Raw genomic sequence first — 15809 nt, forward strand, 5'->3', positions numbered from 1 at the left:
AAATCAGGATTGATGGGTTATTTTTAATGTGAGCTGTCTATGTTGCTTTTCTTTTTCTTATATTTGCAAGATTTAAAAATATGTATTTAAACAAAATGCTATGGACACAAAAGCAGACAATAAACGCTAATAACAATAATGTCAGGATTGTTGACAACAGCGGCTAACCAGATGCCCTTGAGAAGATCTCAGAAACTGGGTTGCAGTGACAGCCAGTTCCTCACGTTTGCCTTCAGCATCCAGTGGACATAGAGAGAGGTGCTGCCTCTCAGCATGGACTTGCATGTTTTCCTTCACTGGGTTCTAGTGCAGCTTGGAGCCAAGGAGGCAGATGCCCGCTCTTAACGGTTTGTGTGCATCATGCAAGTTGTCCTCCGTTCCCTTTCCTTCCAGTCTACTCACTTTGGTCCCTCCTCTGTTATGTTCCAGGCATTTGTGGTAGGGACAAACACAAAAGTACGGACTCTGTGTGAGACTATCGCCAGCCAGATGGAACTGAGTTCCTGGGAAGGATTCAGCCTCTTTGTCAAGACTGCAGACAAGGTAATTGGCAGAGAGGGCAGCCATATAAAGCGAGTGTCTTTGATGGGCCCTTTTGATCACATATCCACTGTGAGCTCTGTGTGCTAATAATGCATGCTGCAACTTGTTTTTCTGGGTTAAAGAATAATGCTTTTTTTGCTTAATTTCTTTCCTTCATATGGGAAGCCTGCAACTTATGCAGGGTTTACATTCCAGGAATCGCACCTAAAGCCAAAATTGTGTATACTCAAAAACACATTCAGTGGCAGGTGGGATTGCCAAAGTCATTTCCCCCAGAACCCTGCCCTTTCAGGAGTGGACTTTGGCAAACCTGCATTATGGCACACTTTGCAAGGCCAAAATTTGGCACCCCCAAATGGATCTTCTCAATTTTGCACACCCTTGGCTCGGCGCCTTGTGCATTGCCCTAAATCTGATGCTGCCCCTTTCCACCCCTTTTATTTATCACACAAAGCTGAATGCACACAAGTTAAATGTTTGTAAGTTGCGGGGTTACTGTACCTGTTTAATAAGACCCATGGTGTAACACATGCCAGCATCACTCGTGTTTAATTCCATAAGCTACTGCAGTTACTGCAACGGGAACTATGGGGATTGAACTGATTCTTTGTTCAAACTCCCCTCTCATTCATCTTTTCTTTCTTAGGTGATCAGCCAGAATGAAGCAGATTACTTCTTTGACTCTTTGAGACAGGTGACTGATTGGACGCGGAAGAACAGGCCGAGCAGAGAGGGTATGGAAATGGGTGGATGGCTTCTTGGGTGTTTGTTTACCAGGGACAGCTCTGCTATTAGGAAACAGGAAGAGTTCAGGAAGCAACCCATTTTATTGCCATAATTAATCAGTTCTCTCTTTGTTATCATTGCTCTCTGGTGTGTGTTCTGTGTCTACACCTGGTGGCATGAATTAGCTGGCTCAGCTTGACAAAAAGGCTCATTTAAAAATAGTGGAATGAGTCCACACACTAAATAACTGAATAATTTTCATTTGCCACATTAGTTGGTGGATCTGGCAACTGCTTGTTCCACTTTGAAATTTGTTCATTGCCAGATAAGAGATCATAAGCCCCCACATCCTCAAAGGAGACAGCACAATTCCATTTCCTGAACAAACCTAAAACTCTTAGTGTGTTTGCCGACAACCTTGAGCATTGCTATTCAGTTTAAATCTTTCAGGTAAAGCAGGACTTGCTCAATGTATTATTGTATCCCTCAGATGCTTATCCATCCTCTTTTTTAAAACGTTTGAGCATCACAATTCTACAGCTTCCCTAAGCACATTGGGTGGAATTTGGCATTGTGCTCTTCCAATCATTCCATCTGTGCAAACATTGCAGCTTGCAGAATGGGATGATCTCCTTCCTCTATGTGCTGCTCTGGGGGTTCTCCTGATGGAGCACACTCCTGAGCCAACTTCAGGGGGTGCAGGGGAGAATGAGGGGGAGCCATGTTGCACATGTGGGGAAGTCCCTGCACAGAGCTTCTGCTGATGGTGCTAATTAGGTGACTCCCACCCACTGTTCCGTTACTAAAAAGGGGGTAAAAATATTCCTTTAAAGGGCTGAGCTGAATTTTCATGCAGTTAGTTTTTTGCATAGAAAGGTGCAAGTTTTCTCTGAAAATGCAGCATTCTCCAAAGCGAGTGGATTCACCTTTTCCTTAAAAATTGAGGCCCCTGTTCCTATCTCCTGACAAAATACTTGTCAAGAAAGGAGAAGGATCCCATGGCTTGCAATGCAGCAAATTGCCTTCCTTCAAGTAGCAGGAGTTGCCTCTTTGAGGAAGGCCCCATCCACAGCAATATGCAGATCCCAATACCACCCCCAGCACTTGCCATGGGAGGGGAAGACTGTGCTGTACACAGTGACCTCTTTTAAAGTGGCAGTTGTCACTGTGAAGGATGGAAACATTTTGCCCCCAGTTCAGAGACTGTTCCCACAAAAATCCCCCCTCCTTTTATCAAACTGTTCTGGAAAAGTGCACTCCATTTCAGCTAAATCTTGTTGCTCATCAACATAATCCTACTGTACCTTCATTTATACTGACTGCTTCTTATCTGAAGCAGGAGAAGAAAATGCTCTCCTTTTTAAAAAGCCAATTATTTTCACAATTTCTCCTTAGTCTTTCACTTAAGGCTAAATTTTGAGTCCATGTTGTCTTCGTTTGTTGTATATGCCAACTTCTAAATTTGGATTCAGTTTCATTGTTGGGTGGGCTAGGGACCGTATTTTTGGCACCTGGCTTTCTTGAGAGTAATGTGAAGCATAAAAAAATACTTATGCATAATCAGACTATATAAATGAGTGTTACAAGATTTCTTCCCCATTTAAATGTAAATAACACTGTTTTCCTAGTGGCTCCCACCACTGTGAATTACCAGGTGTATTTCATGAGAAAGTTATGGTTGAATGTGACTCCTGGGAAGGACTTGAAGGCTGACTGCATCTTTCATTATCATCAGGTAATTAACAGGGTTGATATTTATAGCATACCACTGACAGTAACGATAACAATAATGATGAGAGGTCTACAAATCATGGCCAGTTTTGATAGTAATGTCCTAGTTTCTACTAACCAACTGTGAAGTCCTGTCCCATCACAACACACAAGCGGCAGAGGCCCTGCAGGCAGCATGCCTATGGGTGCCCCACCTGCCCCACCACCGCCATCAGCAGAATCATATCCATTTGGGGAGAGCTTGCAGAGCACTCAAAATCTCACACTATCTGGCGGGGGGGGGGGGGAGAGGGAGATTTCACCCAAAATCAATCCAATCTTTCCCCAAATCAGCACTGATGGTGGTGATGGTTCTCTACCAGCGGCAGATGCAGCAGGGCAAAGCAGCAACTTCAGAGGCTGCAGGTAGAAGGAATCAAGCTCTATGGGTGGTATTCAACTAAGTTTTATTCAGAGTAGACCCATTGAAATGAAGACCTATTTTAGTAATGATCATTAATTTCCAGTTTCTAGTTGAATTCCACCCCAATGTATGTTTGATCTGGTTTCTCTGCTTGCTTAATTGATTAGCATAGATAAGATGCCTAAGGAGGAATTCTCCTAAGGATGCTTCCTTTGTCTCTCCACCATTTGAAATTGAGCTTAACTGTTCCAAACAATAGTAAAACTTCAAAGGTTCTTTATCACTTCATTAACTTTCCAGAGCAGGGAGGGCGGCACAATTACCTTGGCAAGTGCTTTTGTTGAAGGCTAATCATCATACTAAAAGGTAAAGGAACTGATGGGTTACTTGGTTTGAAGGAGGTAGATCTTTTGGAATACACAGGTGAGATTAATCTTGGAGATATCTGGGATTCTCCTGTAATCATTTCCCTCTTGTTGCTGGATAGGAATGGCTGCAAGTCCAATGCCCAGAGCAGATAGAATGTACTAAGGACTGTCCTTGCTGAACCCACTGTAGTTTCTCTGAGTCATACAGATTTGTGGAGAATTGATATGAGATGAAGATTCACATGATTTGTGGACAGTGGTTATTTACAATTCCTGGAAAATGTCTCATCATCAAACCAGTAAATGTTATAAAGCACTGAGTGTGGTCTCTTGATTTAAAATTTAAGATGTTTTAATGCTTTCCCTCACTCTCACTAAGTTCCTTGCTTTAATTTTACAGGGACAAATAGAGCGCCTACCCTGAAACCAAAAGCAAAGCACAATCACTCGTTCTCTCTCTCTCGCACGCACACACACACACTGCAGAGAGTAGGGTTAACAGATCAATGTGTCTTCAATTGTATCTTTCAGGAGCAACCAAAGTATCTACGCGGATATCACAAGTGCTCAAAAGAGGATGCCATCCAATTAGCTGGGCTGATTTTCAAGGTTAACTATAACAATGATCGAATGCAATTTGCAGCAATTCCCAAAATATTGAAGGAACTAGTGCCTGAGAACATGATCCGAACAGCATCTCCAGAGGAGTGGAAACGGGTAAGAAGAATCATTTGATTGTTGCTTCATGAACAGTGGGCTGGGGCCCATCAGTGGGCCTGCCCTCTGACTCCATTTGCCACTGACTGTGTTCCTGCACTGCCATTTTGTTTCTGGTGGCCTCAGTAACTTTTTCAAGTAGGCCCTGAGGGTTGAAGGTTTGAGAACTCTAGAGTGTCATAAATTTATATTTGTCCTGGCTTTTGTTTGGGTTGGGACCACTCTGCGGCTACTGATCATGCCTCAATAGTACCCCCTCCCAGTTTATGAGCAAATAAAACCAATTTTGCTGTCCACAAAGCTTCCTACTGATGGCAGTCCTTTCAGAGACCCTCTGAAGTCACCACAGTTGCTAAAACTCTTTAAAAATGGCAGGCATCATGCTGTACTTACTTTATTTGGATTTTAACTCACTCAAACCTGAAGACCCAAAGGATGGGTGTTTTCTATCATTCTAATCCAAGGGTGGGGAGGTGCTTCAGTAAATAAATTTATGTAACAAGGAGCATTAGATAAGTTTTGCATTCTTCATACCTGGGAGCAATTACTTGAGACTCATTACTGTGAGAGAAAGATGCCCCTCCGTTTTGACTCGTGTGTATTTTTATGCAGAATATTACTTCTGCCGCCAGCAAACATGAACAGAAGACTGTGGACGAGGCCAAGATTGCCTTCTTGAAGTACATACATCGTTGGCCAACTTTTGGCTCAGCCTTCTTCGAAGTGAAGGTGAGTTTCAAAGGTGCTGTTTTTATGTGTGCCTCCATTTGGAAAGCTGCTTTCTGCAGAGTAGAAGCTTCTTCTATTGTCCTGCTTCTTTAAAGCTCTTGAGTCTACTTAGGGCCCATTCCTGTGATGTGGCATCCTCAGCATTGATGCTACCTCCATTCTGAAGAAAAGCCACTTTGGGAGTGGGTTGAAATTGCAGGAGGAGATGAAGCTCAACCATTTCTCCCTTAACTGGTTCCCAGTTCCAAATAGCTCCCATGTGTCTGAAGCCAAATATGGGAGGAGTAAGGCACTGAGTGTTTGTAAGAACATTCATTATTTGCAGCGTGTAGTATTCCCATGACACACACACTTGATTTTCTTATTGTTACATACATTTTGACTGATAATTCTTTAGATTATTGTGCAAATAAGAGGACACTGACAGCTGGTGATTTAAAATAGTTCAACAGCTATCACTCATTTTTTCTTCTTCTTTACTAGCAAACCTCGGAGCCAAATATCCCTGACATTGTATTGATTGCTATCAACAAACAAGGCGTCTCTCTAATACATATGAAGTCTAAGGTAAGAGTCATATTTTGATACTTGACAGCATACCTACCCATTGGAAAAGGTAGACACACACTGAGCTATGCCATAAGTTTCTTTCAAAAAACCGTTTAAGGTAAAGGCATAGGGAGATGTGATGAGAGCTGTGGATTCCAGCAGGAAATGTACTTTTCTTCAACAGAAGCAGAACTGTACAGTGGCCAACAGAATTTAGTTTTCAGCCTCAAGACATTTATCTAGTATTCCCTTAAGCATTAAGGGAAATGAAAACAATTTTATAAAGAAGGGATAAACATGAGACCTGCACACCCAGGAAGGAGAAACTCAGGTGGTATCTTCTTGGAAGGATCCTTCAGGCAACATTGCAGAAGATAATCTGATGAGGCATCAGCACAGAACTGCTTCCTGGAAAACCAGATGTGCCACGTGTCTCTTTTTGTAGAGAAATACCTGAGTTGTTCCTTCTAATAAAACTTACATGTAGCATTTATTTTGATTTTAAATTGCAGGAGATCTTGACAGTTTACCCTTTCACTAAAATCTCCAACTGGAGCAGTGGTAGCACATATTTCCACATGACCATAGGGAACCTGGTACGAGGGAGCCGGATCCTTTGTGAGACTTCCCTGGTAAGAAAAGCTTATGATTTCAGATTTGCTCAAGACCATCCACTAAGGAAGGAAGGACCTGGTAATTACTGGTTAACCCTTTTTCTCCTTCCTCTAATGGTGCACTGAGTAAATGTCACCAAGAGCTATTTCAAATATTTACACATTGCTCCACTTTTCTCAAACCTGAGTAATAGTTCTGCCTTGGGTAGTTCAACAGCTAGTTGGGGGTAGTTGGGGGAAAATCCTGAAACAGATGAAGTCTCTTCTTGCCTTAGATATTTGTGTCCTATTATTTTGAGACGACAGGGTATGTGTGTGTGTTAAACAGCAGAAAGATGTACCGTATTTTTCGCTCTAAAGGATGCACTTTTCCCCCTCCAAAAATGAAGGGGAAATGTGTGTGCATCCTATGGAATGAATGCAGGGGGAAGGCAGGCAGGAAAAGCCCTGAAAGCTGCACACAAGCTCTACGCGGCTCTTGCAGGCTTTTTCTCAGGAGGGAGAAGGGACTGACGCGGCCAGTCAGTCCCTTCTCCCTCCTCGTAGAAAAGCCCACAGGAGCTGCGTGCTCCTTAAAGGGTGCGCGACTCCTGTGGGCTTTTGCGGGAGGTGGGGGTTTTGCCATAGCCATGCGCGGCCTCTCCTTGCTGGAGAGGTTGTGCGGGGCTAAAGAAGCCATAGCCCCGTTCAGCCTCTCCCGGCTGGAAAGGTTGCATGCGGCTATGGCAGAAGCCAAGACAGAGAGCGGGATGCGTCCTGCTCGCTGTCTTGGCTTCTTTGCTCTTTGGGAGGGGGGACTGCAGCCCCACGAAGCTGTGGGAAGGGTGCTCGCCTTTCTGCTGCTCCCTGACCTGCTCTTTGGGGCTGGCGGTGGGCTTCCCCCCACCAGCCCCAAAGAGCAGGTCGAAAGGAACCCGAAGCCTCTGGAGCGCAGTGGGAGCTCCCGCAGCCTGGAGAGCGCGAGCGGGGTCGGTGCACACTGACCCCTCTTGCTCTCCAGGCTTCCAAGGTAGCCGCCTGAAGGTGACTGAACACACCTTGAATGGCATCTTGTTTTAGAGGGGGAGAACAAGGGAGGCAAAATCTCCCCCTCTCTGTGCAGCGCCTCCTGCCGCTTCGCTGAAAGGGTGCTGGGTAGAGAGGGGGAGATTTTTTTCCTTGTTCTCCCCCATAAAACAAGGTGCATCCTACAGAGCAAAACATACGGTAATTGCAACGGGCTTGGATTGTGGAGGAAACAGAACTGGCTTGTATTATGTGCATATTGGTGGCTTTGGGAACTCAGGCACATGTCATATTACTACAAAAAGTATATGGGGTAGAAGATTCACTTCTTGTGGAGTCAAAGCTCCCACAGCTGTGCCATAGTGTCAACCTTCTAAATCAAAAGGGAAAATACATACACAGAGAAATGTTTTGTGTTTTAAATTAAAATGCCTCAAACTACTTTGACAGATATATACATCTTGTTTAAAAAACTGTCTATCAGCAACCATTATTAACTTTTAATTTATTTTTAAAGTGGCTTTCTTTGTCTCATGATCAACCAGGACATTCTGATAGATAAATTTCCATCCTTAAGACTACTTGTGCAGTCACCAAATTAGTTGGGAAGGGCATCATTTACCTCACCCTTGAAATGCCCAATTAATGTTTTATAACCAGTTTAGAACCCATCTCCTGTGACTTATATTTTATGTTGCTTTTCCACAAACCACCGGATTCCAATTTTATCAGAGGAAAACATAAGTTTTTTGTACACTGCTTAGCAGTGTTAATATCTTAAGCCAACAGTACTTGCAGGAGTAGCAACACAATGCTGCTGGCTGGTCTACTATTGTGAAACATTCCATGACTGCTAAAGGATCTCATGTCTGTCTTGCTCTTTCCAGGGTAGGTCATTAAATGTCTTTTATTTTTCCTTCAGGGATACAAAATGGATGACCTGTTGACGTCATATGTGAACTTGTTATTGAACGCTGCAAACAAACAGAAGGATTCGCATCTCCCTGCCTAAGGATGTGCAGAGACCATCATTCACAGGCTGTGCCAAACTGAAAATATGTCAAATATTGGAAGGAATTCATTTTTAGCTTTACATTTGTCAGCGCAGTCTCTATTTTTACCTCTTCTTGACCCTAGGGGGAGTGAACCAAAAGCTGCTGTTGTAGCAAAAAGGTATTTGTTTATAAACTAACTACAGCTTAAAACATTTTATGACTCATTGATTTCAACAAGGCTAGCTTCCAATTCCCCCTGCTTTTCTGGAAGTACATCCTGTACTAAATTATGCCATCCTTTCCTACTGAGCAGGGACAGGAATGCAGGACAGTCCTGGCATGTGCCAGGCATCAGCACAAACCTGCAGCACACATGGCAAAAGGTGGCTGTTACCTTTTAAGTCGTGGAGAAGTACTACAAATGAATGGAAGCAGCATCTTCATGATGTGAAGTGTCGGTCTACTCCGTGACTGTTGCCTTAGCTTAAGAAACATGCTTCTGCTGTCTGCTAGGATGCATGCGTAGGATTGTGTTCTGTCAGTTTCAGCAGTGAAGCTGCCTTTAGTGTCCTCACATTTTCCCCAGATGAGGAAAGACTACTGTTGGCTTCCCCCTGTCATTTGCCAAAGTAGTCACAATAGTTAGTCTTTGTTCAATCTAGGAGAAGGTGCACGGTTTTGCAATGAAGGTTTTTTCCTGCTTGGGTATTGGGGGATTAGAGCTTCAGTAACTTTGTGCAGCTAAATGAGTGCCACACCTTTCAGAGTACTTGACCTTTGAAAAAGAACATCCATACATTCCATGCACAGCATCCATTGCTGGCAGGGAATGCTTACCTGGGCTCAAGATTGTACTGTATTTTTGAATTCTTCATGTAAATTCAATTTGAAGTTTTTGATTTAAAATATTTTGAGTGTCCGCTTTCTGTTAATGGTAACAGCCAAATTGTTTCCACTTTCTAAAGAGAATTGCAAAGTAATGGGAGTGATATTGTCAGCTTTCTTCTAGAAATGTATATCTAAGAATAAATCAAACTTTTGAACAGCTTACCTCAGTCCTCTGTTGTCAAAATGCTTAAGGCTACAGCTTGGTCAAAGAATCCTTCCTGCACAACAGCTGTAATTCCAGTGAAATACATTAAGCAGTAAAATCAACATTCTGCTTTAGTTAAAGGAGATGACCAGCTTCTGTATTCTTGAGGGCTACTCTTTCTCCACACAGTGGCCTGGGGGCTGGAACTGTATTTTGTCACAGAAACTGATTATTCACAAGTAATTGGACACCACAATAAAGCTGGAATCCTCTAACGATAAGGGTCTCACAGCTATGGGGCATTACATTAGATGTAAATACGTACATTTGCACATTGCAGAAGAAAGATGCAACATTACACTCTGGAATATATACTATATCTTAAAGCATTTCTTTCATTTCCTTACTAGTGAAAGCTGGCAGGCATTTAACCATATTATGCTGAATATTTGGTAGCTCCATCAGGACCAAACAAATGGTCCAGTAACTACAGCAGAACACCTGTTGGCCAGAGCAGCTTACAATGCTATACCTTTACTATTACATTACTTAGACGTCTTAATGACATTTCAGTAACATTTGCACATTTTTGCAAAATAACTTACTGCAGCAAGTTCTTGCACCAAATAAAAGCAATCCAAGATGTGCAGTTTTAAAATAATCTTTACTGTGAAGAGTTAAAAGATATATAGCAGTGAGTTGTCATTTCAAGAGTATATGGTAAAATGGAGGAATACAGTATTTTAATCATCAGGATGTACCCTTTTGCTAGTGAAATTACAAGATCCTGGAGCAAAATACTGGCAGGAAACTACGTAGGTCTTACAAAAGTGTGATGCTATGCATTATTGTATGAATGGGATCTTATACAAAATGAGTCATTTTTAGTAGCAAGTGATATAAAATATGTTAATACAAAAACTATATCATTATAACAATATATTATAAGTAGTTAAATCTACATTCAGTGCAATTACTGGAAGGATAATATACGTAATATGAATTAAATTGCTATTTACCTATAATTTTGGCACTTTCAGATTGCCTTGATGGAGCAAAAGTCGCTTGTCATAGACTGGTCAATAAAGCTGTAACAAACTAATACTTGTTTATAGTTAAGATGTAAAATGTGCTTTCAACAGTTGCAAAAAAGCAACTCCACCCTTACTTTCCATCCCCCCCCATTACTTATTTTAATAATAAATATACACATTTGATAACACCAATGCACAGCAGCATCTCTGCGTAAATGCTTGGCCTTTACATGCCATTTTTCATGCTTGCTCACAGCCCTGGTTCCCCTGATGAGCTGCTTCTGTGCCATTTTTAAACAAGGCAGCTTCTTCCACCATTCACCAAGTGAGTGGCAATGAGAAACCACATTGTGAACAATATGTCTTCATGGAATCAGTCTGATTAGACTCTGTGGTGACAACAGTGAGAGCAAATGAGACTGTAGTGCCCTCCCTCTGAAGTTCATTCAAGCTACAGTCACACAAGAACTTATATTGGATTTACACATTCCAGTACACACCCAAATACACATTCCAGCAGACAACACTCACTGCTGGATGCACATTGCATTGCACATCCAGCCAATACTTTCTTTTTCATAGTACTTCATTGTAAAAGTTCAATGTTGCTCGCCACCTTAACACGTACACCATTTTAACCCAAAGATGGGGTCCTTTTTCAAGGGGCACAAAATATTTACAAACTCAGGCTTCTGGTTTGGTTCAGCTCTTCTAATCACTCTCACTAGGCTGCCCTGAAACAGCCATTTACTTACCCCAAAAGTAAATTATTTCCCAGCCAATCAATTTTGTTGCTTTTTCAATGGACAGATGCTGTATTTGGAAGATGAACATTGTGACAAAACTGCAAACAATTGATACTTCATATTAGATAACTCTGGAGATTTGTACCACAGTGATTACTTTCCTGAAGGTCTCCTAAGATTAATTTGAGCTATGGCATTTCAAATATCTCTCCCTAATCCATCTTTGTAACAGGACATTTCCATTCATCACAAATTTCATGTTTTAATGTATTTGCCTAACATTTCATTTTGAAAGGATAGCACTGATTTCTTAAACTGTTAAAGCTGGCCTGAAAGCCTATCTGATATGGCACCCAGTCTTGGCATATTTGCATTAGGAAGAATAGTATAATAAAATCTGTTTTTCTATGGAGCACTACATTAAAATCGTTAAAGCGGATCTATATCACTTGCTGGATGAGGAATCTGTATCATAAATCTACATTGCTTTACTTACTTTCAAATATGCATCTCCACTAGTCACATATATGCCATTTTAAGGCATAACCAGCATTGTTCTAAGGCATTAGAACTGTGTTCTCTAGGTACAGGAATGCCAGCTTGGCCCTTCAACCATGGATGCTTGGGGCCATGGGTGCCATGCAGCATGCATGGCCCTGGCCCCAAAATTTGTGGGTGTCCAGCCCCTTCATGGGGAATTTTGTGGGTGCTCCGGCACCCAGAGCCCCAGGGAATTGGCACCTATGTCTAGGTATGTTGCAGAGGAAGATTCTGCATGAATTGTGTTTTGACTTCTTGACAGTAGACCCTGTGCTTTGTTCCTACAGCAGTGCGATCTGCCATATCCATCACTGCCTTAGTAAGAATGGGAACCACAATGCTCTCACACAACTTCTCCACTCACAAGGGATATCACTTTCATTTCAGTGTTGTGGGCAAACCACATAGACTCAAAGTTCTGTATTTAACTCCATTTAAATATGACAGCAGATATACATGTGTACCATTTTAAATGGAGCACATAGAGGGCTCTGGATGAGACTGACAACCAATTCAGTGCGAGTCCAAATTTAGGAGTACTTATCCTAGAGACCTAAGAAAATTGTGTCCTACATTGTGAAACATGTTCCTCTATATTTGTGCTTGGAGGATAGTCTCAAATCAAGAGATGGGCAATCCTCTTGTGCTATTAGTTGTGACAATACAAACTTAGTGCTAGTAAGTAAGTAGCAGATAAGTAATGGTATTTGAGGACTAGTTTGGGAGAAGAGGATAGAAAAACCAGTCCTCTCCCATCAGTAGAAGCAGTACATGATTCTTAACTTACATTGTCATAGTAGTAAATACCGTAAGTAAGATTTATGCTTTTCTGTATTAAACAGTCTTGTTCTGTGCTAGTGTTTATCTTCCTATTACAGGAAAGGAAATACTATGGTGTAATTTGAGGAGAACGTAGGTTGAAATGACAAAATTATGGAGAAACACAGGGCTCCCAAACTCACATGGTCTGGTACTGCTAATGATAGGGTGGGAAGGAGCACACAGTGAAGAACTGGCAGGTGAAGGACTGCTTCATACTTCCACTGTCTGCCACTTTCCCCATACCCAGCAACCTCTCCCTCCCTGCACCATACCATCCCTCTCCTCTGGCACATACCCTGAGCTCCAAGACTGGAAATGACAGGAAAGTGGCTGGGAGAAAAGGATTAAGCACACAAAGCTGTTTTCAGATGTGTCCTAGAATATGTATTTTGCTGAGATCAACTATGTTTGGGAACATGTATTTGCTGAGGTAATAAATAGTTCCAGCTTCAGAGACCATTAAAAATATTGCTTTCCCACTTCCACTGAAATGAATGTTGATTGTAGGAAGACTACGTTTGGGTTAAGACTCCAGGAATTTACTTAAACTTTGTCACAACAGACAAAAAAAGAGTGCTTGCTAATATGGAGGAGAGGTCTAAACCAGGCTTCCTCAACCTCAGCCCTCCAGATGTTTTGAGACTACCCACCATCCCTGATCACTGGTCCTGCTAGTTAGGGATCATAGGAGTTGTAGGCCAAAAACATCTGGAGGGCTGAGGTTGAGGAAGCCTGGTCTAAACACTCAGAAATCTAAAAAATGAACAGTCTCTTTCAAAAATGATAGGCTTACAGTTCAGCTACTTTGGTCCATCCAGATTCTATATTATGCAATCCTGGCCTATGCAGCTTAGCTACTACAGCAGGAAAGGTCAGCCAGATAATAAAAACAATCCAGGCTTATGCTAAATAATGTCAAACTATTAAAATGAGTTAACTAACAATTGCAAGGAAAATTATTACTTGGTTTTGATTAGTCCATTGCAATTTTAAGAGAATGTTCAAGAGGCATGTTAAATGAAAAATAAATGTGTTTTGTGCTGTTTTTGGAAGAAAAGGGCTAAGTAGTCTTTTTCTACCCAACCTTCCTGTGTTCCCACTTGCAGTGTGGCCAGGCTAATTTTGGTATAAAAGCAGAGAGAGAGAGAGAGAGAGAGAGAAGGGGGAAGAAGACAGAAGAATTCAAGTAAGTGTGTAACATGCACCTGAATCTCAAAACAAAATGGGCAAATAGTGAGAGAACATGATACACAACTTATACATAGTGCATTATTGCATATTGCCACCATTCTCTTCTGGAGGACAGCCTCTGCACACACTATACCTGAGCAGAATAAACATTCAGAGTGCAAGATATAACTGGTGAGCTTTTGTTTGTCTTGAGTCCTTGAAACCATTTTTAAAAGTTCCTTTTGTGATCAGTAGCTGAGGCAGATTGTAGCTGGTGAGGGTGCATACAGTCAGCAGAGGGTACAGACCTGTTTAAGCGGAGTTTAAGTCCAGAGCTTTTGGGTGAGTTTTCTTGGAGGCCAACTCAGACAGCTTCTTCAGCCTCTTCTTCAGTTCCAAAGGGAATTTCTCATAGCACTTCTTGCACACTGGCTTCATGTCGAATTCCACAAACTTATTCCTTTCAAAGAAATACAGAAGGATTTACTTTTCAGTTAGGAAGTCATGTGAGGCTTAACATCTAAGTGAGTAAGGTATGTGGTATACATTCCTTTCATTTTTTAAAAAAACTTGCCAATATAAAATCTGTTCCAAATGAATGAGTTAGAACTATGCAAGTAGAAGATCTCTCGTCCAGTCTTCAGCATCGCAGGTTTAAAAGGGTAAAACAAACAAATATATTTGCCAGTGAGACTGGGGAGCCACTGCCTGCCAGGTACTGGATGCAGACTGCTTCCCTTGTCCATTTCTGTTCTCTGTCTGAGATACAAAGGATCCCAATCAGAGCTTTCTCTGAAGAAAGAAAGAAAACGTGACTGCTCCGGAAGAAGGCTAGGATCAGAGTGTGTGGACTTTTCATGATTTCTGAAAGGGTATCGGTTTAACGCTTGCTTCTTTCTCTTGCATTTTTCACATCTTTTCATAAAATGAATATGTCTCATAAACTCAGTGCTTGAAATTCCAGGTAAGTGTGCTCAATTGTGACTAGATATTCTTAGATGCTTGCTCCAGCCTGCTACTTCAAGCAGCAGGCCTGGGGCAGGGGGAAAGGCACTTCTTCTAAAACAAAATTTGCTGGTGGAGCAAGCTCCAGCCTGTCATGTCAATCAACAAACTGAGAAATCAAAATACAAGCAGATTGGGTAGTGAGCAAGTGCCACGGCCAGCCAATCGACACAATGGAATAAAGCCTATCTTGATAGAAGATTTGCTTACAGGTATGCATACAGTGACCCTACTGGCAGGCTTAAGTGACTATCTGAAAGCAAATCTTATGAATGAGCCCTCCACCTTGCAAGTTGACATGACATGTCCCCTCCTTGAAAGTAATTATGGCACTGTTCCCATCACACATTAGTTGCAAATGTAACAGGACTAGCATAGGAACACTGCAAGATAAGGAGTGGCAGTCTGGACTATCTGGTCCCAAAAAGAAATGTCAAACTACTTGTTGGTGATGGAACACTTGTTTGAGTGTATACTTGTTTCAGTGGCGTAGCGTGGGGGGTGCAGGGGGGGCTGGCCGCACCGGGCGCAACATCTGGGGGTTAGGGTTAGGGGTGCAAATCCACGGGTTAGGGGGCGCAAATTATTTGCCTTGCCCCGGGTGCTGACAACCCACGCTACGCCACTGACTTGTATACATATTTTCTCAGTGATTTCAAGGAGTGTCTCCTTTGATTTACACGCTTCTCTTGCCAAACTTGAGCCAGTTACTCTGACCACAATGTAACACTGCCAGACTGCAGTAACTCCCTGAGTCATGTTACCTTCCCCCCCAGGGCAGCCTTTGCTGGCCACTTACTTCAATGTGAGTTTGATGTTGCAGGTGGAACAAGCGAAGCAGTTCACACACCAAGCCTTGTTGAGAGCAGAGACCACTAGTGGAAAATATCAAACAAGGGTGGGTTATCAAACTGCAGAACTGTACCAAATTGAGCAAGGACAGATGTGGGGGGAAATCAATCACTGAGGCCTTGTCCGTGCAGGGCTGCAACAGCTGCATTGACAAACAGGCTTAAACTTACCATCCCCCTCAATCACATGGCTGCAGTTATAGCAGACATCTCCAAAGAGCTGTGCAG

The 15809-nt window shown here is 42.3% G+C and overlaps 2 protein-coding genes across 5 annotated transcripts in view; one reads left to right on the top strand and one right to left on the bottom strand.

The window, feature by feature from the left end:
* Window positions 1–9430, top strand: part of MYO7B (myosin VIIB) — a 59125-nt gene extending 49695 nt beyond the window's left edge. For all 3 annotated transcript variants that reach the window (XM_081911937.1, XM_081911936.1, XM_081911938.1), the window contains 8 exons: window positions 430–543; window positions 1190–1277; window positions 2898–3004; window positions 4303–4488; window positions 5101–5217; window positions 5701–5784; window positions 6279–6398; window positions 8308–9430. In XM_081911937.1, the coding sequence (XP_081768063.1) occupies window positions 430–543; window positions 1190–1277; window positions 2898–3004; window positions 4303–4488; window positions 5101–5217; window positions 5701–5784; window positions 6279–6398; window positions 8308–8397 (906 nt within the window). In that variant the 3' untranslated portion in view covers window positions 8398–9430. The remainder of the gene's footprint in view (window positions 1–429; window positions 544–1189; window positions 1278–2897; window positions 3005–4302; window positions 4489–5100; window positions 5218–5700; window positions 5785–6278; window positions 6399–8307) is intronic.
* Window positions 9431–13902: 4472 nt separating this feature from the next.
* The window catches only part of LIMS2 (LIM zinc finger domain containing 2), a 32137-nt gene continuing 30230 nt past the window's right edge, over window positions 13903–15809 (bottom strand). For both annotated transcript variants that reach the window (XM_081911955.1, XM_081911954.1), the window contains exons 8-10: window positions 15753–15801; window positions 15530–15605; window positions 13903–14185 (exon numbers count right to left, since the gene is read on the bottom strand). In XM_081911955.1, the coding sequence (XP_081768081.1) occupies window positions 14038–14185; window positions 15530–15605; window positions 15753–15801 (273 nt within the window). In that variant the 3' untranslated portion in view covers window positions 13903–14037. The remainder of the gene's footprint in view (window positions 14186–15529; window positions 15606–15752; window positions 15802–15809) is intronic.

The sequence above is a fragment of the Podarcis melisellensis genome, assembly GCF_964234715.1.
Source record: "Podarcis melisellensis genome assembly, chromosome: 5".
Classification (NCBI taxonomy): Eukaryota; Metazoa; Chordata; class Lepidosauria; order Squamata; family Lacertidae; genus Podarcis; species Podarcis melisellensis.